The following is an 18976-nucleotide window of genomic DNA, read 5'->3' on the forward strand; positions in this document are numbered from 1 at the left end:
GTAGTTTCTTAATAGCAAAATGCTGAAGATATGAGCAAGTCAAAATAATGGATATTAAAAAAAATAATCAGGGTCCTTCATACATATAGGTAACTAAGAACAGAATTTGCAATTTTGCATGGTACACTGAGCAATATCTCTTGGAGACCAACTGATCCCCTATGTATGGAATTTGCTTGTGAGTCTGAGCTAGGCTGCATGGCATTACAAAATTACTAATTGCAGAAGAGTTTTATGGGCTAAGTATTTAAAAGGTGTTTGATTGTAAATTTTCTCTGAAGGCTGCAGAGGATATTCGTGATCTCTAAAGAAAAGAAAAATCTACAGTTTTGTCAATTGTAATAGTAAAATCAGACTATGGAATATTATGCTCCCAGCCTTACCTCTTTTTATGCTTTAGGATTGAATTATCCCTGTCCTTTCTCCACTGGCCACATCTTGTTTCCTATCAATACACTTCTATATAATTAAGCCTCATTCACCTCATAGAGGATTAAGTGAATGGTGTGAATAACTGACACTACATGCATTACTTTCTTCTTACAGCATTTTATTAATATTTCTAAGTCTGCACAAGGACCCCACAATGTGAATAAAAATATGCACACTATGGAACAGTGTTTAGACAGGGGAATTTTACACAAGCCTAGAGGTTTGCAGGAAGATCTAAAAACTGAAAGAAGAACGGGCAAGGTTTTAAATCCCCTTCCTCAAACCCCCCCCCCCCCAAAACCCCCAGAATACCCATGACATTCTAGGATTCCTAGCAAACCTGAAGTAGCAAAGGAAAAGACTGGAGAAAAGAGTGAAAGTGGCAATGGGGGTAGATAGGAAAAAGTAACAAAAGTAATAACAGAGTTAAAACGGGGGAACAAAAGAGATTGACCCCTCATACACACACTTGTTTCTTGCTATTAGCAATGCGTCTTCTTCTTTAACCCCCATTTCCTGGCTGTTGTCTCACTTGGAGCCATGATATACTTTGTAGAAAATCTTTGGCCCAAATGTTATGCTATTTAGGGATGGGACATATTTGACCAAAACACCTGAATCCTTTTTCTGATGGCATTTTCTTTACATAAATTATCTTTCTGGATCTGCTATTGGCCTCGGTGGTTAATATTTCTTTTTGAAATATCTGTAATTATTATTTGTCTGGCCTCGGCTGCCAGGGGGCCAGCCCCATTGATGGCTCCACGGGAGCAAGGCACAGCCCTTGAAATGTAGAGTAGATGGCTTCAGCTCAACCAGCCAGCTGGTGCAGGGCCAAAGATGCAGAGGGGAGCAAGGGCAGGGCACACATGCAGGAGGCAGGACTACAGTGGGGTGGAGAATCACATAAAGTAGGGCTCTGGGAAATGAGCTGGGAATTGAGCCGGGAATAATGTGATGTGAACGCTAATCAGGTATTTATACTTGCTGCAGAAACCTCAGCTGCCCTTGGAAACTGAAATTAGGCTGGAATCTCTCTCTCTCTCCCTCTCCCTCTCTCTCTCTCTTTGCATGCATGCATGCATGTATGTATGTATGTATGTATGTATGCATGTATGTATGTATGTATGTATAATTTATATATACTGCCCTCCCTTTGTGGCTCAACACAGTTTACATGGAACAGGAGGTCATAAAAATGCATAGAAATTGGTACAGTGAAGGTTCAGTACCTACAACAATTGATAATACAACAATAACAAAAGAACCGCTAATAACTGAACTGTTAGCATGTCGACTGTAACCCCATAGATTTGTCAATGCTGGTTGCCCCATGGTGTGTTTGATGGGCATATCTGGGGGGGGGGGGTCTGGGGGCCTGGTTGTTGATGTTGTTGTCAGTTTCAATTGGCCTTAACCAAATGCCTGGTGGAAGAGCTCTATTTTGTAGGTCCTGTGGAACTGTGTTAGCTCTGACAGGGCCTGGATTTTCTCTGAGAGTTTGTTCCACTAGGTGGGGGCCAGTATAGAGAATGATCTGGCTCTGGTTTGAGGCCAAATGTGCTTCCTTGGGGCTAGGGATCACTAGCCAGTTGGAGATGGCTGAATGTAGAGCTCTTTGAGAGGCATGAGACTAGAAAATGCCTCCCTATGGTTTGAAAAAAAGTATCTCTGCTGCATATTACTTGTTCTTAGTAGTAAGGCAAAAAAGAAAAAAGAAAAAGAAAGAAGAAGTTCTGATCTGAGCTTTTGCAAATCCTGGATCAAAATAAAAGAGCAAATGAGAGAATATGTGCAGGAAACCGCTGAACATTACATTGGAAAGAGATTCCAGTTTAAGCAAAATCCATTTTTTTTGTTTTGTGTTAGGATTTCAGAGTTTATGTATTAGAAAGTGAGAGTGAACCAGCAACGACAGCCATTGAGGTGAAGGACAGGAAGTGTGACTCAATAGTAGAGCATCTGCTTGGCATGCAGAAGGCCCCAGGTTCAATGCCTGGTATCTCCTGTTAACTGTACCAGGCAGCAGATGATGTGAAAGATTTCTGCTTGAGTCTTTGGAGAGCTGCTGTCAATCTGAGTAGACAATACTGGATGAACCAAGCTTCTGACTCAACTTGGTGTGTTCGTATATACAGATGGTGATTTTTCAAAATATTCTTCTGTTATGAAAGAGCTTTTTTTAATCACCTGATTTTAATTTAGCCATTTTACAATTGTGATTATGTATTTTTAAAATTTTCTAATCATGAAACAGCGAGGTTGTAGAATCCATTTTGCCATCTGCTCAGCCTAGGGTTAGCAGTGTAGGGCAGTGGTTCCCAACCTTTATTAGGCTGGGGACTGGCAGGGCATTGGGCCGCGCCCGCGGGGACCGCACCCGCGCGGGCCACGCCCACGCTTCTGGCCACGCCCGCGGGCCGCGCCCGCGCATCGAGCCGCGCCCGGCCGCGCCCGCAAGCCGCACCCGTGGATCGGGCCGCGCCCTGAAGCCACGCCCGCTGAACGGGCCGCGCCCGCGCAGCCCGGCCCTGATTCCCTCTTCCCGCCCTCCCGCAGTAAGTAGTTTCCCGGGCTGCAAGCTTGCGACCTGGGAAGTTTTTTACTGCGGGGGGGGGGCGGGGAGAGGGAGCTGCGGCCCGGCGCCATGGCCTTCGCCGCCCGGCGCTGGGCCGCAGCCCGCAGGTTGGGGACCACTGGTGTAGGGAATACCAGTATAGGGAATTGTAGCTCATTTCCAGACTAAATAAATCAGTTCCCCTGGAGAAAATGGGGGGGGGGACTCCAGGGCATTGTATTCTGCTGAGGTGTGTCCCCGCCTGAAATCCCTCCTGCTCCTGGCTCCACCCCCAGAAGCTCTAGCGCAGTTTGTCTTTTCGGTGGCTCAAGCCATGAGAAGCAGATGTGATGCAGTGTTACTGGTTGCCTAGGAATTTCTTTCTCACTGCTCAATCTTCAAAGAAAGCTGCAGCCTGATGTCCTTTTATTAATTCCTATTTGATTTGATTCGACGTTTGTATTTTGTTGGAATGTTCTCTGGTTAGCCAATCAGCATGTTCTCTCTCTTTATATATATTTTTTAATTGTGTGAACATTTTTAAATGTATCTTTTGCATAATGCTTTTGCATAATATAATAATATAGACATTATCTATAGAAGCCATCCTGAGTTTATAAAGAAATGTGGGTTTACATTGTAATTAAAAAATGCACAAGTATATGTACTAATATCATTCAGTGCTGTAGAACACTTATTCCTGGGTTTTAAAACCTGTCATTTTTATGCAAATAGGTGATTACCTAAAGGGAAAATACAGGGAAAAGTAATTATTTTATTGTTATCTCAGTTGGGGTTGGCCTCAGAGACTCTCTCTCTCTCTCTCTCTCTCTCTCTCTCTCTCTCTCTCTCTCTCTCTCTCTCTCTCTCTCTCTCTCTCTCTCTCTCTCTCTCTCTCTCTCTCTCTCTCCCCCTCTGTGTGTGCGTGCGTATGTGCAGTAGTCATTTGAAAGTTTGAAAATGTGCCCAAAAGATCAAAAGAGCTTAAATTGTATTTCAGTTCTGAATTCAAAATGGACAGACTTTGGGTTGGCAATTAGTTTGTTCATTAAGAAGTTATACAAATTGTATTAATTCCATGTAATAATATGTTCAGATGAACCACAGTGATCAATCAAAAATTATTTCTGATGTGGCCTTTAGTGCATGACATGATGCTGTCCACTTAATTTCCCCCTACTTTTTGCTTTAATTATACAAACTAAAATTGGTATGTCTTTCTGCATTAAAAAATTCTAGCTACTAGTGCTAAAGAATTATTTCAACATGCATGGACAAGGGGAGGTTTTTATTGTTCAGGTTCTGCTGTAGTGATCACTATTGAAAGCTGAGTTGGCACAAAGCAGTTCCTTTTTCTGGATAAAAGGGAAACAGACTATGAGATAAGTTATTGATGAAATTAACTGCTGAAGTGGAGAGGAAATGCAGCTGGCCAATACATGTCATAGCGTGAGCTCTATTAAATGAATATATGTGCAGTCAACCATTCACAGGAGCCACACTGGTCTTGAACTGCATTGATCTATAGTATAACTCTAAATGAAATTGATGGATGAGATCAGCCATTGACAGGAAGGGTAAAGAGAACCATGAAATGTCTTGTATGGGAAAGTATGATGGAAAATAGACAATTGATTGGAATATACTGTGGGATTGTGACATTCTCATGTTGTTTTAAGCTTATTGTCAGTGTTTTCAGTTTCAGTAGCCATGTCTGTACATATTTGAAATTTTTGGAAGCTAAGTATTATTGAACTTCCGTCAGTTAATTATTATTTTAGGAGGCGTCTAGTTGTACTCCTGGTTTTATTCAGCATGTTAAAGAAACTTTTATATATCATGATGTGAAATATAGTCCTTCGATTTTTTTATATATAAAAAAAACCCTAAATGATTTCTTTGCTATTAATGTAGCAATTGAGTTATTCGCACTACTCCAGGTTCCTTTGACAAAGTACTGTGGGAAAATTCCACCTCTGGGTCAGATATCATTTCAGATGCCTTCTGTCTCAAATGTGTCCTTTTGAGCAGCTAGCTCACTTAGCTGCTACATTTACAGGCATTAATGAATAAAACATTGGGTTTAGCTAGATTTTATTTACATCAGGGGCCACGTACTTTGATTATGACACCGCTTTTGTCCAGGCTCGGACACCCAAACAAAATGTACTGATTGGCAATTGGTTAGTATCCTTTCTGAGACATGATACTCCTCATAATCCAGTCTTTCTAGTAAGTAAGTAAATGCCTGTTGCTTTAACTATCTTTGTAAAATAATTCAAACTCATAAGTAGTTGGCCAGGGTACACTTTTTGCATTCAACTGCAGCTGACTTTGTAGGATTAGACTACAGCCTTCCTGTAACATTATGCAATAGATATATGTGGTGGTCAGATACTGTGATGCAGAATTTGGCCTCAGAGGTGTTCTGTCTCAGCTTCTGGTAGTTCAAGTAAATGTCTGAGCACACAGGATTATGGAGTAAAATATACTACCCCTTTCCAGATCACTGAATAGTCCCCAAGGACAGAGAAGTTTATCATGTTTGTTAAGTGAATATATGGCTAATACATAAGAAGGAGACTTATGCTGAGAATTCTGCTGGTGAGCACTTAGAGAAAGTCTCTTACTTGACTTTTAGTATTATTATTTTAGTGGTTATACTTCAGTATTTTTGGCCTAGCTTTATCTTCAAGTAAACATTATATTAAGAAATACTCTTTTAAGATATTAGTTGAATAGACACAAAGGACATAGCTGTGCTTGCTGTTTTTTTAACGTATCTTTTAAATTGTCAGGTGCATTTGTGGCAAGGGAGACAAATGGCGCTTGTCCATGACCTTGCAGTGGGCTTTGGAGGTGTTTGGTGTTTTGAGAATCTGTCTGCTTCTGAGTGCCTCTGAAACCCAGTGCAATTCTAAGCTCTTCCCTTCTCTTGAGGCTAAGAGAAGGGAAGGAACTTGTTTCTGTAGTGACAGTGAATTTGAGAAGTCTTCCAGAGCCCTTGTACTTGCTATTTCAGAAGCCTGTTAATTACAGTACAACTGTAGGAGCACATTCCTTTCCTCCTTTCTCCTGAGCCTAGGAGAAGTGTGTAGAGAACATCTCTTCAGGTATACAGAGGTTTGAAGGTACTCGTAAGGACCGAGACTTTCGGCTGTTTCTGAGGGCATCTCTGACTCCAGAACTTCCTTTTGTCCTATAATAATGAAGGATGTAAATTGGTGGCCACAGTAAAGTATAGATGGCTATTGAGACCAGCCCAAATGGTAGACCTCTGATTTTGAACTTTATGAAGTTTCCAAAGTAGGAGGTGAGATTCAGCAGAGCAGAAACAGTTGGAACGAAAGTTGGGGAAAATGTTCAATGCGGATGCCTTTGACTCATGAACAATGTCTATAGAAATTATCCCGTTTTCCTCATCTGCTAGGGTCACAATGTTGGGAAACATTTCAGAAACGTTGGTTCCGTGCCTTAATGTTGGTCTCCGTTTTAATGGAATTCAAAACATATCCTGTTTTGTTTGCTTTGTCACTTTCAGGTTCATGTTTTATCCGAACTGATCAGCTAGACGGTGAAACGGACTGGAAACTAAAAGTTGCTGTTAGTTGCACACAGAGGTTGCCAGCTTTAGGGGTAAGCTTTAAAGCTGTGTATTTTCATCTTTTTCATTGTATAATATTTGTCTTCTGTTGCAGTAAGGATGGTTTCAATCCAGAAAATATTGTGGGCTTACATTTCTGCAACTCCACACAGTCTCAAGAAACATAGCAAGACCTCTAGTTCATGTTTTTTGTTGATATGCTTGATATTCTTGTTCTTTCAAGGGAAAATGTAGACTGGATATTTGCTGCTTGTAATTTCTGTGCTGTATTACTGAATAGTGGATGCATTGTAATTATGGTTGTAAACTGCTGTTGCCATTGGATGAAGTAAAAGAACTTTAAAGGCTGCGTAGAGTGAGTTGCATGTCTAGAGTTGACCATTGCATAGATCACTGTGGCTAGGTGTTCTGGTGCCAAGTAGGGCTCTAGTAGCTTGGCTTGGCAGAGGTGGGAAAATGCCAGCTGTGCTACCTTTGTGACCTAGGCTTCCATTGTAAGGGAAGCATCCAGGATCATGCCCAGGTTCCTGGTGGAGTGAGTCACTGGGAACTGCACACCATCCAAGGTGCTGCGGGGAGTGGTCGTTGACTACCCTCTCTCCTATTGCCACCCTATGTCCACAACCCCAGAGAAAGGATATCATCCATTTGAGGGCTGTCCCCTATATCCCGGTGTTGGCAAGGCGGTGAGCTAGGAGCTCATGATTGACTGTATTAGATGCTGCTTACAGGCCTAATAGTACCAGCAGCACTGACCCGCCTCGGTCTAGCTGGCAGCAGAGGTCATCCGTCAGGGCAACTAGCACTGTCTCTACCCCATGGCCAGGCTGGAAACCTGACTGAAATGGGCCAAGGGCTGAAGTTTCTTCCAGGAATGCTGATATTTTGTCCACTGCAGCCTTTTCAACCAGCTTTGAATATTGCATGATATTTTGTAATATAGAATGATTTGAATCCTATAGTAAATTTCCATTAGCAGAAGTAGAGGAATAAAGCTAACAAATTTCATCCTCCCACCACTGAGCCACAATTTGCCCTTCACGCTGTTCCTGAAGATCCCACTTGGGCCCTTTGGCAATAGTGGGAGGGTGGAAATGAGAAAGCAATGTTCTGCTGACATAAATGGCTTTCATTACCAGACCTCTACCTCTGAATCCAAGCCATTTTTTAATTGATTGACCAATTGATTTATATTCCGCCCCTCTCAGTTACCTATCTTGGGTAACTGCACAGTCTTAACAGAAGGGAAGGAACTTATTTACTTGTGTTTACTCCTTTATTAGTTCTCATCATACAGTGCTGAAATTTAGGATGGTGCCACTAAATCTCAGAAATTTGTTGCCTATTAATTGCTGTTTCCTGAAATAAAGCCAGCAATTCATACCTATAATAAAGTTCAGTGTTGTTGTTGTTAAAGAACACAGTTCAGTAATTTACGGTTGAAATGAATGGTCTTAGAATGGAGTAATTCTCCTTAAGAGTGCAGTGTTAATCCTTAAATATAAAAAGCAGTTATTTTTCAAAATATTAGTGGTACGATATGCAATGGAATTTATTTAGAGGGTGAGGAGGAGGAGGATGAACAAGACTTAAAATCCTATCCCAGCAGCCTACATGGGCCAGCTGTGGCCTGGCTCTGCCCCTCTGGGATTAGCGACCAGCCATTCTGCTTCTTAGCAGAATGAGCAGTGGAGGCTGTTGACTCTCCGTTTATCCACCTGCTTGGCCTAAATGCTGCCAGCCAGTCCATCACTGGCTCATTTCACTGCAAAAAGGGAGTAAGAAACAGTAAGGCCTCTTTTACTTGGACAGACTTGTACAGCTATATAGAAGCATAAGAGGTAAATATATGTACAAATTATAGTAGCTAAATTCTAAGAGCTGTGCAATGGCTCCCATACTCCTTAGAGGGGCAGGGGACTTCTCTGTTCCTTGAACAAAAACACCTTAATCTTCAGTTAGTCCAGAAATTGTGGCAGCCTTGTTTGTGGTATTCATTGGAAGTGCCAGTTTGCATAAAACAGCTGAATGTGACTGAAGCCTATTTGCAAGCTCAGTAGTGTAATGGGGTACGCCTAAAATGGTTGCCTGGGCCCCCTGGAGGATATATACAGTATCCCTTGGAAGATAGTCACTTTGGGAGCATGGAATAGACTTCTCTGTTGCTAGAGATTCTTGGATTATCTGGTGATGTACATTCTTCTACCATTGTGTGGCTTTGTTGTGTAGTGTATCAGGACTCTGGTATACCAAAAGCGAAAGTATTTAAGCCACGTTTCTCAGTTACCAAGATAATTAAAAGTTCACAGAGTCTATATTTTTACTAAATCTTATTATCTAGAACGTTTTTCTGCAAAACCCTAACATTGTGTAGCTATCACAAGCATTAAGATAAGTAATTTACAGTCCTCTCCTCAAATTGTGATAATGTGTAGGATTTCCTAGTTAACATGTAAGCAAATCAATTGTATTTCCATAGAATGGCTTGATTTCTCAGCCTGCTGTAATTCTCGAATGCCACCTGCTGGGCTGCTACTAAAATAGCCGAGGAGATTCCTCATGCTTTAGCCCTTTGCTGCAGTTTTTTCCTGCAGCAGTATAGCTTTGTATTTCTCAGATCTCCCATGGCTCGATCTCCATCACTAGCTTTACTTACAGGCTCTAGGAAAAGGGTTCTGGCTGCAGAGGAATTTGTAGCACTGTAAAAGTGAACTGACCATTTCAGATTTAGATTTTGAGCTACCATTTAACACACAGAGAACTGAACTACCAAAACAGATATTCATACCTTTTAGATATCAGGATCCAGTATTATTTTATTCTCATTTCTGTCAGGGAAGGGATTGCTTGTTACGTGTATGCTATTTTTTTTTATTCTATGTATTGCTAAGAGAGAAGACTGACTGAAGCCTGCAGCATCTTTGGTTTGTCCTCTGAAACAGCAATTAGAAAGGTAGCAGCCAGAATACATTTGGCATTCAGGGGACCGGTCTGCACTTAGACCAACAAAGTAAATTTTATTTACATTCAGAACCTCCACCATTGGAGAACTACCCCAAATATTATTGCAGATTTAATAGCAAATGATTCTGTGCATGAGTATAGTACTTTTCCCTCACCAGAGTTTTCCAGGTCAGAGAGCATAGTGACTAGGCAGTCTTGACCCCTTAATGTTGGCAGCAGAGCTTAATTTGCAGAAGGGCTCAGCCCTGTCGAATTTTACTTTTAATACCACTGATTTAGTTTTAGAACAACATGTGAGATTAATAATAAACTACATCAGAGCAGAACTGAATAGAACTTAGTTCTCTTAAAGAAATAGTCTGAAGACAATGAGAAGTTATTGTGAAATAGTCTTGTGTTGAATTGTGTAAAGGACAATCCCAAGGCTAGCTCTAAAGTGGATTAAAGTGTTGCCATTATTCTTAACATAGATTGTGTTTTACAAAGAGAGAAAGAAAAGAAGCAGGGTTGGCAGTTTAGTCCTTCTATGGACATACATTGTCCATAACAGTCGTTCATTTTGATTTTTGCAGTAAGCTGATGTAAAGGATTGCATTTTGTGTTGTCATTGACTGTCAGTTCTATCATCAGTGTAGGTCTGTAACCTTATCCGCAATGACACCAAGAATAAACAAGCTGGCAAACCTTTAGAGCTTTCTTAAAGAACAGATGACACCAGCAAAGATGATCACAACAGATTTTGTTGTCTTCCCAAACCACTTAATGTGATCAGAGAATTAAAATTTCAACAAGTCATTTAATGATGGCTGAGCTGTAAGAACTGTAACACACAGGTTGGGTTTCTTGGATTCATTGTCATATTTTGATGTTTTTCAGCACTGTGCATATTCTGGGGCGTTCCCCTTGTTTTAAATGATGAAGTAAATTTATTAGCAGCAGTGAGGTCACTGTAATTTTCAATAAATGGTGACTTGCTGATTTATATCAAAAGATCCATACAGCAGTAAACAATACCATTTACATTTAATTAGTTTTATTGAACCAGAGGCAATTTTATTTGTAATGAACTGCATGTTATAATTAAGGATGTATTTTAATGATCTTTAAGTAAGGTGAACAAATGTTGCCCTTGACCTAATAGAGGAGGTTTTCCCGCATTATTGATAACTTCAGAATGATTTCTAAATTATTATTGTGAACTGTAGAAGAAAACATTGTCATTATTGTTCCATCATTTAGTAGTTTGGTGATTTATTAAAATAGTTAGGGGCAATCTTTCAAAATGCTTACATGTAAATAAGGGGTAAGTTCTTTTTGTATGACTGTAGTTGACAATGCAGTACAGTCCTTAGCAATAAAAACATAAACGTTATAGTCCTAAATCAGTTTCAGAAAAAATGGCATTGAAGTACATAATCAATATAGGACAAGTATCCAATAATGGGATTACTTGGAATATAATTTAATTTGCAATAGTTCTGAAGTTTGTCACCAGTGCTTTTGATACCTCCTTTTCTTTGAGACATGAATTTCTCTTTCCTTGCTCCAAGGGAAAATTCCGTTGCAGCACTTGTGCTGTAAACGTGTTCTGTTTTGAAAGAAAATACTTTTTAAAATTGTTCTGTAGCTGCTAATTTGAAGTGAATAAGCTTGGCTTATTTCCTTGCATCAATAGCGATTTCTGCAAAGCATGATATTCTTTAAAGCAAGGCAACTTTCTTGCTTGGCTTACTTCATTAATACTTTTTATTGTATTACGAGTATGTGTGTGGTATTAGCTTTCTGCTGTACTGAGACTCTTATTTTTCTTTGCACAATAAAGCACATAATAGCCTGGATTATCTAAATTGTAGGTGATAACAGATTGAGAAGACGTGAATGATGAAGACATAGGACACCACATGTGTATTAGTTTCATATGAATTATTTCTCAAGAGGCTGATGAAAACTAACTTGGAAGAACAAGAATGCAGTCAATAGGCCTTGTGTAAAAGCTTACAATAAATGGCTGGCGATTTAACATAAAAACAGTTGATTTGTAATAGAAGATGTTGAAATCTGATTTGCTCTTTTAAAATATGAATAAAATAATTGGATGAGCAGGTATAAATAATGAAGTAGAAAGTATGGTTACAGTTCCATTCTTTTAAAATGAAATGGAAGCATCTTGACGAGTAGAACTACCGGCAGATAATATTAGATAGTTTTGCTCTCTACCCTTACATACTATGGGTTGGATCCAGAGTACTGTTAGCAGAAGGGAAGGAACATTTAGTAGTGTTTTCCCCAAAGCATAGCAACACTCCTAATGGAAGACTCTTAATTAAGAAGAATAAAAGCTTTTTTAAACTTTGCTTTTCACTACCAAAGGGAGTCCCAAAGCAGCTTACAAATACTTTCCTCTTCCTCTCCCCACAACAGACACCCTGTGAAGTAGGTGGGGCTGAGAGTGCCCTAAGAGAACTGTTCTGCAAGAGCAGCTGTAAGAGAACTGTGACTAGCCCAAGGTCCCTCAGCTGGCTGCCTGTGAAGGAGTGGAGTAATCATACGTGGTTCTCTAAATTAGAGTCCACTGCTCTTTAACCACTACACTGACTCTTTTATTTAGTGGAAGCAGAAAACAACATTAGCAATTTGTTTGATTGTGTATACAGAAACAGACCATTGCCAGCTTTCCTCTGCTTATTCCCTGGCCTCCACTTTTCTCAGCTGAGGTGGGAGGTGGTGTTGTGCTCCCCACTCTGTCCTGTCCCCTGCTCTTGCAAAAAGTAATAAATCCATGCTTTCCAGTGATGACCGACTTGCAATCAAGAAATGAGATACTCTGTGCATAATCGATGATGGGGCCTGTATTTCTTGATGGCTACTCTTATCCTTGTTTCTTTGGGCTTGTACGCTTCCTAATAGCCACATTGAGATATATAATTTCTTATATTGCAGCCTTAGTATTCCACAACTGTTGTTTGATTAATGTTGCATGCCTTTCTGAGCCATTCCCTTTTCATATCTGGAAGGTCTCTTCCAGTCTCTGCAGGTCCCTTACAAATCTTGGATAATTTTGGTTTCCAAAAGATGACTGTGCCTGTGTTTGGTCTCTGAAGCTGAGCTCTCTCATACTACAAATTGCTGGGCATTCCCAGATCTTGATTTTGTAACAATGTCCTTTACTGATGAATGAGTATGGTGCCATTTTTGACTTAAATGTGATCAAATGGAGCATTCCTTCCTTTTATCAGTACTTCTTTCCAGAGAGAGAGAGAGAGAGAGAGAGATGGTTTTTTATACCCACTTTTTATGACCCAAAGGAGACCCAGAAAGGTAAAGATATCCCTGTGCAAGCACCAAGTCATGTCTGACCCTTGGGGTGATGCCCTCCAGTGTTTTCATGGAAGACTCAATACAGGGTGGCCTTGCCAGTGCCTTCCCCAGTCATTACCGTTTTACCCCCCAGCAAGCTGGGTACCAATTTTACTGACCTCAGAAGGATGGAAGGCTGAGTCAACCTTGAGCTGGCTGCTGGGATAGAACTCCCAACCTTATGGACATCACTTCAGACAGCATTTCTGCTGCTTACCACTCTGTGCCACAAGAGGCTCTAGGAGTCCCATAGTAGTTTACAATTGCCTACCTCTCCTCCCCCTTCAACAGACAGCCTGTGAGTTAGGTGGGGCCAAGAAAACTATGACTGGCCCAAGGTCACCCGGCTAGCTCCTTGTGGAAGGTAAGAAGAAGAGGGAGGGGGAGAGGATAGCTCTGAAAACCAAGGGATGGTAGTAAACGAAAATGTTACATATGAGATACCCAAAAAGTGCTCCATAGATTGCTGCAAACCTAGAGGATTCAAATGGTTAGGAAAGACTACAACAGTCAGTACCCCTAATATTTTTGAGTTGAGTACAGAGACTAGAGTAAAAATGAAATAAGTTGAAGGGAAAAGACATGTACATTCTTTTATATCTGACATAATATACCTGTGTTTTGTACATAGATTCATTAGACTCTTGAAGAGAGTTTATATCAGTGATCATTTCAGGCTACCATTTTATACTTTCAGCATGCTCTTGCATTGTGCAGGGGGTTGTATTAGATGACACTGTAGGTCCCTTCAAACTCTTTGATCCTAAGATCAGAAGTAGAATTCATGCTTTTGCGGATGTAAACATGTTAAACGAGGTGGTTTGATAGGATCCAGCATTGTAATGAAATTTCTGCTTGCATACCTTAAAAATAACAAGCTTTACCTGAGAATTGTTCCTTTAGAATAAAAGTATAGCTTTTAATACAAGTTAAAGTAAATAGAGCATAGTCACTTTTAGGGTTGGGTGCCTCGGCGCCCAAAGTGCGTCGCACCGTGAGGGAGGGAGGGGAGATGGGGGCGTTAGTGCACTGGCGGGCGCACATTCACAGGCGCGGTGCTCAGTGCCTGTGTGTGTTCGCCCGCCGGTGCGCAGATGCCCGTACCTTCCTTCCGTGGTGCAGCGCTGGCTGCGCCGGGAGAGACCGGCCGCTTCGGCCACTGAAGCGCCCAACCCTAGCTCTTTATATACAGTGGATGAGACTGTGTGAAAGTTCTGGGTGGAGTTCCAGTTTTTCATTATATATTCATTTTTTGTCTGCATGTGTGAAGTAGAGAGGTGAGAAATGGGGATCTGTAGAGTGCATCAGGGACATATACTAGAAATAATCGTGTTCATCTTGTTTAATGTATTAATAGTATAAAATAAATTGGTAACTTTAAAATGATCTTTTCTAGGATCTTTTTTCAATCAGTGCATATGTTTATGCTCAGAAGCCACAAATGGATATTCACAGCTTTGAAGGTACCTTTACACGGGTAAGTAGTAACTGTATCAAATATGCAAGTATGGGGGGGGGGAAACTGCTTTTAATGTGAATTACTGCTGAAAATATCCAAATGTGTTTCATAAAGTGCTTACATGAAAGAAAGTGCTCAGTTAAGGCACACTTTCTCAATCAGGGTTTCATGAAAATATTATCTCATGTTGAAATTGCCAAGGTGACAGTGCTTGAAGACTATAGTTCCTTCCAGGATCCTGTTGTGATGTATTCTCATGTGCTCCATCTACACCAGGCTTTCTCAACCAGGGTTTCTTGATGGCCTTAGAAGGGTTTTCTGCAGAGTCCCAGTGAAGTAAATGTGGCTGAAGTTGTAGAACTAAATTAGTTTGACTGGACTATAGATCAATCTCTACTACAGTCCTTTTTCAAATGTATTTGGCTAAAATAATTCAGTTAAATGAATTTCTTAATTCTTCTCATTATTTTAGCAAGTTCATAAACATATACTTTTGCTTAGTTCTCCCAGAGGTTTTCAGTGGGCAAAGGGATATGCATTTGTGGAGTGCCACTTTCTCGCCTTCCTTCTTCAACAGCCTGAAGTGCCTCCCCCCAATCCTGTTTTGGGGGTCCTCTGTTTCTCAGGAGTAACATTTTTGGAAGCATTTTAGGCTGCTTCTGGAGAAGGAAAACGAGCAAGTTATGTTTCTTGAACTGAAATCTCTCCACCCATGGAAAACTTCTAGAGGACTTGAGTGTCTGTTTTGTTTAAAGTGCTATAAATCAGGGGTCCCCATTGTGGTGCCTGTGGGTGCCATGGCACCTGCTGACATCTTTACTGGTGACTGCCAAGTATTTTCAGAAAGTGGACAGGATCAGGTGAGGCCAGCAGAGTTTCTTGTTGGCCATTGGAGATTTGATTGTTTGTGAAAATTTAAAAAAAATCTTTGGTTTGACAGCAGCTCCCACCACAGTGAAAGGATGTGAACTGTAGGTGGCCAAAGGTAAGCTGTGTGTAAGCAGGCAAATATTTTTCAACAGCATGTAAATTTTAAAAGGCTTCCTGCTAAGCAGACATTTTATGATTGCACCCCTCCCCCCATGTCAGAATTCCAAAGGTCCCTGCAGGCTCCAAAAGTTGGAGACCCCCGCTATGAATATTTTTGCTTCAGCCCATTAAAACTGGTTAACCTAATCTTTTTGTGGGTTTTTATTTATTTGAAATTTACTTCTGTATGTGAATGGTTTATTTTTTGTTGCTAAGACATGATGATTTAACCTGTTTCTCCTATTTTTAACAGGAAGACAGTGATCCAACTGTTCATGAAAGCCTAAGCATAGAAAATACATTATGGGCAAGCACTGTTGTTGCTTCAGGTGAGAAACAGAGCATACTTTCCTACAGAGAGTGATAATGAGTGAAGATGGTTGTTTAGCAAAGTACCTTTAAGTTTTGCACTTGTAACATGAACTTTATCTAATCCTTATTGTCTCCCTGTTCCTGTTTGCTCAGTTGATCATGAATATTTCCACAACCTTAGTCTCATTATAAAATAGTCAACTACATAGTGCTCATTAAATTATGTTTGTAGTATTTTTATCCTTTTAATTGGACCAAAAATGTTCCGAAGTACCCAAACTGGAAACTGAAACTTACCTGTAATTCATTGTACGTTTGCATTATTAATATTGCTGATCTTCAGTAATATTGATTTTGTGGTCCTTTCCTCTCCCCCAATATGAAATAGTCAGAACAGCAGCAAGCAGAATGGAAGGGGTTGAGGTGTTCCCCCACCTGGTTTGCTAAACATCTCTGTGTCTTAACTCGACCCTTTATTTGATCTTCACTGAGAGCCACATACCTCATCATGTAAGACAGGTTATGTATAATCACATACCAACAACCCGGTATTTATATCTTTAAAAACCATGTAAAGAAAGGTGCTAGATATGGTGATGATCTTCCTTTGTCTTAGTATACGTGCTTCATTTCTTTAGTGCAACTGAATCCTGCGAAATCATGTTTACAATGAGAGAGAAGGGAATTGTATCAGTTTCTTTTAAAAAGTGAATTTTGTGTAAAAGAGCGCAAAGTTCATCATTTAGAAAATGTTTTTCTGGACAATATTGCCTAATCTTCAACGCTACTGTATTACGTAGCTTGCTGTGTGTAGATAGCCATTATGGACTCTTTATGAAAGCTGCTAGTATCCATTGGACACAAGTTCATGGAGTTAACAAGAACTTTGAGCAAACATAAACACTGTGATGTTGAACTTATCCCGCAGCAGCATAAATTTCCTGTGCCCTGTTCTTCCACACTACTGCAGAGCAACTAGATCAAGGGCTTGCTTCCCTGCAGAGCGAAAGCTTCTTGTGCCAGATATACCAGGCATCAAAGCACAAATCATAAGTGAATTATATGAAATGATGATAATATGCAAACTAATTTGAAGTACTTGGTTGTGTTAAGTTTATATGTCATGAAAACTTGCATTTTTTTTCAGTGACTGAAATAGCCCTGTATTCATTTTTTAAAATATACAGTATTTTCTGGAATATAAGACTACTTTTCCCCCCTGAAAAACATGCCTCCAAGTGGGGGGGAGTCATCCTATATGCCGGGTGCACTTCAGTTGGGATAAACATAGCTGCCCCTAGTGGCCCATAGTACCGTAATGTAATGTAACAAACTCTATATTTTGAGTGGAAATGTTGGGGGGTCGTCTTATATGCCCAGTCATCTTATACGCCGGCAAATACGGTATATATTTCAATTGCTCTCCATTTGACTTCTTTCTTTCTTTCTTTCTTTCTTTCTTTCTTTCTTTCTTTCGCTGAATCATTTTGCACTGGCTTTGCCTTATTAATTGCAGGAACAGTAATTGGTGTTGTCATTTACACGGGAAAAGAAATTCGAAGTGTAATGAACACATCCAATCCAAAGAATAAGGTAAGGTAAACTGGTTTGAATGGAACAAATGTTGAGCTAAAATGTCTGCAAAAGTTTAAGATATCTAATTTACAGACTAAAGAGAGAATTAGGATCAAATATTGTCATATAAATATTCTGAAATGATTCAAAAGGAATATAATTGATGGCCTTGCCTTATGCCATGACATTTTGTCTACTGAATGTATTGTTTGTTTTACATTTTACATTCTGCTCCATCTTTGCCATTTAGGTTTCATAAGTATATTAGAGCAACTCGCTTTTCAGCTTTGAGGCACACTATTTCCAATACATCTTCCTTAAGCGAGAGTGTTATAGGCAAGATGTACTTTATTTGTCAAATATTTAATTACTTTTGTTACTCATAGTTATTTTGGGAAGTACATAAAGCTGGGTTGCTTAATACTTTGGGAGTTTGGAACATATAGTTTCAGCTTGCTGTGAAATCTAGTAAAGAACGATTATCACTACTGTAGCTTTGCACAAGTTAGAGCTGGAATTCTAAGGAGCTGTCAGTAGTGATAGGATACAAATAATTTTACACTAGCTTAATTAATCAATCCTCAGGATTTCTGAGGTGAACTGAGTTTCTCAAGAATCAGTATAAAGAAAGTATGATAGTAATTCGTCGAATACTCCAGGCCTGCTTCCAGCTCAGCTTCAGATGCAGTGACATAATAGAAGGTTGGGATTGTGAGGTTTAGGAGTGGTAGAGAAGTGGAAAGGCTGACAGATAGAAAAGGAATATTGGAGAGGCCTAGGAGCCTCATGCCTGGTTGTGGATAGATTTATTTGTGGGATTCAGTTTCTGAAGTAAAGCTTGCTATTCTGGGGTGATGAGGTTGTTGGGAAGAAGAGTCAGCTGAAAACACAGAAAGATACATGAAAAGAGCCATAACTCCTTACGTTGCACTCAGGAAGGAAATGTACACTTTTACTGTGACAAGGAGGCAGGAACATTTTGTCTCTACTGTTAGAAAAGGCTGGTGGTTATGTCTTAATATCTGAAACTGTGGTGTAGCAAGATGTTGTTGGATTAGGCAACAGAATTTTTAGAGGAACATAGTACAAAAGTAGGATTCATCCTTCAGTGATGCATAGAACTGGGAGAGAAAGACAAAACTATCTGGAAACGGCACTTTGAATGACAGGGAAAGAGGGGGTTAGCATGTGATACTGATGTCACAAATGGGCAGTGGGGAATAAAATTTGAAATCAGGACTCCTCAATGGAAAATTGAGAATTAAGATCTGAAGGGGAGAAAAATGCGGAAAAAGTTGAATCAGAAAACCATGAGATAACAAGGCATTAAATTTGGAAGCAAAAAGTTGTGCAGAAAGTTTTCAAACTTTGATTATTTAAGAGACCAAAATCCTTGGTGGTGTCAGAACCCTGTACTCGCACAGACTCAGAAAGGACTTTCAGGGAGAAAAGTAGGGAATTGCACTGGGGGGGAGGGGGGCAAACATGCATTCCTGGGACAATTCAGTTCTCTTGCCCACTCATAGTACCATTTGATTGCCAAATTGAGAAGATTAAATAGTATACAGTATTGAGTCTATAAAACGACTTGTCCCTTGATATAGATGCAGTAAATTTCAGAAGCCTTTAAATTCTTAAACTTATAAGTAGGATTACGGTGGTTGTAGTATGCACAGAGTCATTGGCT

At 40.1% G+C, this 18976-nt stretch overlaps 1 protein-coding gene across 2 annotated transcripts in view; it reads left to right on the top strand.

The window, feature by feature from the left end:
* The window catches only part of ATP9B (ATPase phospholipid transporting 9B (putative)), a 157190-nt gene that overhangs the window by 51366 nt on the left and 86848 nt on the right, over positions 1–18976 (top strand). For both annotated transcript variants that reach the window (XM_077352940.1, XM_077352941.1), the window contains exons 8-11: positions 6531–6625; positions 14311–14391; positions 15656–15731; positions 17231–17307. In XM_077352940.1, the coding sequence (XP_077209055.1) occupies positions 6531–6625; positions 14311–14391; positions 15656–15731; positions 17231–17307 (329 nt within the window). The remainder of the gene's footprint in view (positions 1–6530; positions 6626–14310; positions 14392–15655; positions 15732–17230; positions 17308–18976) is intronic.

The sequence above is a fragment of the Paroedura picta genome, chromosome 9 (assembly GCF_049243985.1).
Source record: "Paroedura picta isolate Pp20150507F chromosome 9, Ppicta_v3.0, whole genome shotgun sequence".
Taxonomy (NCBI): Eukaryota; Metazoa; Chordata; class Lepidosauria; order Squamata; family Gekkonidae; genus Paroedura; species Paroedura picta.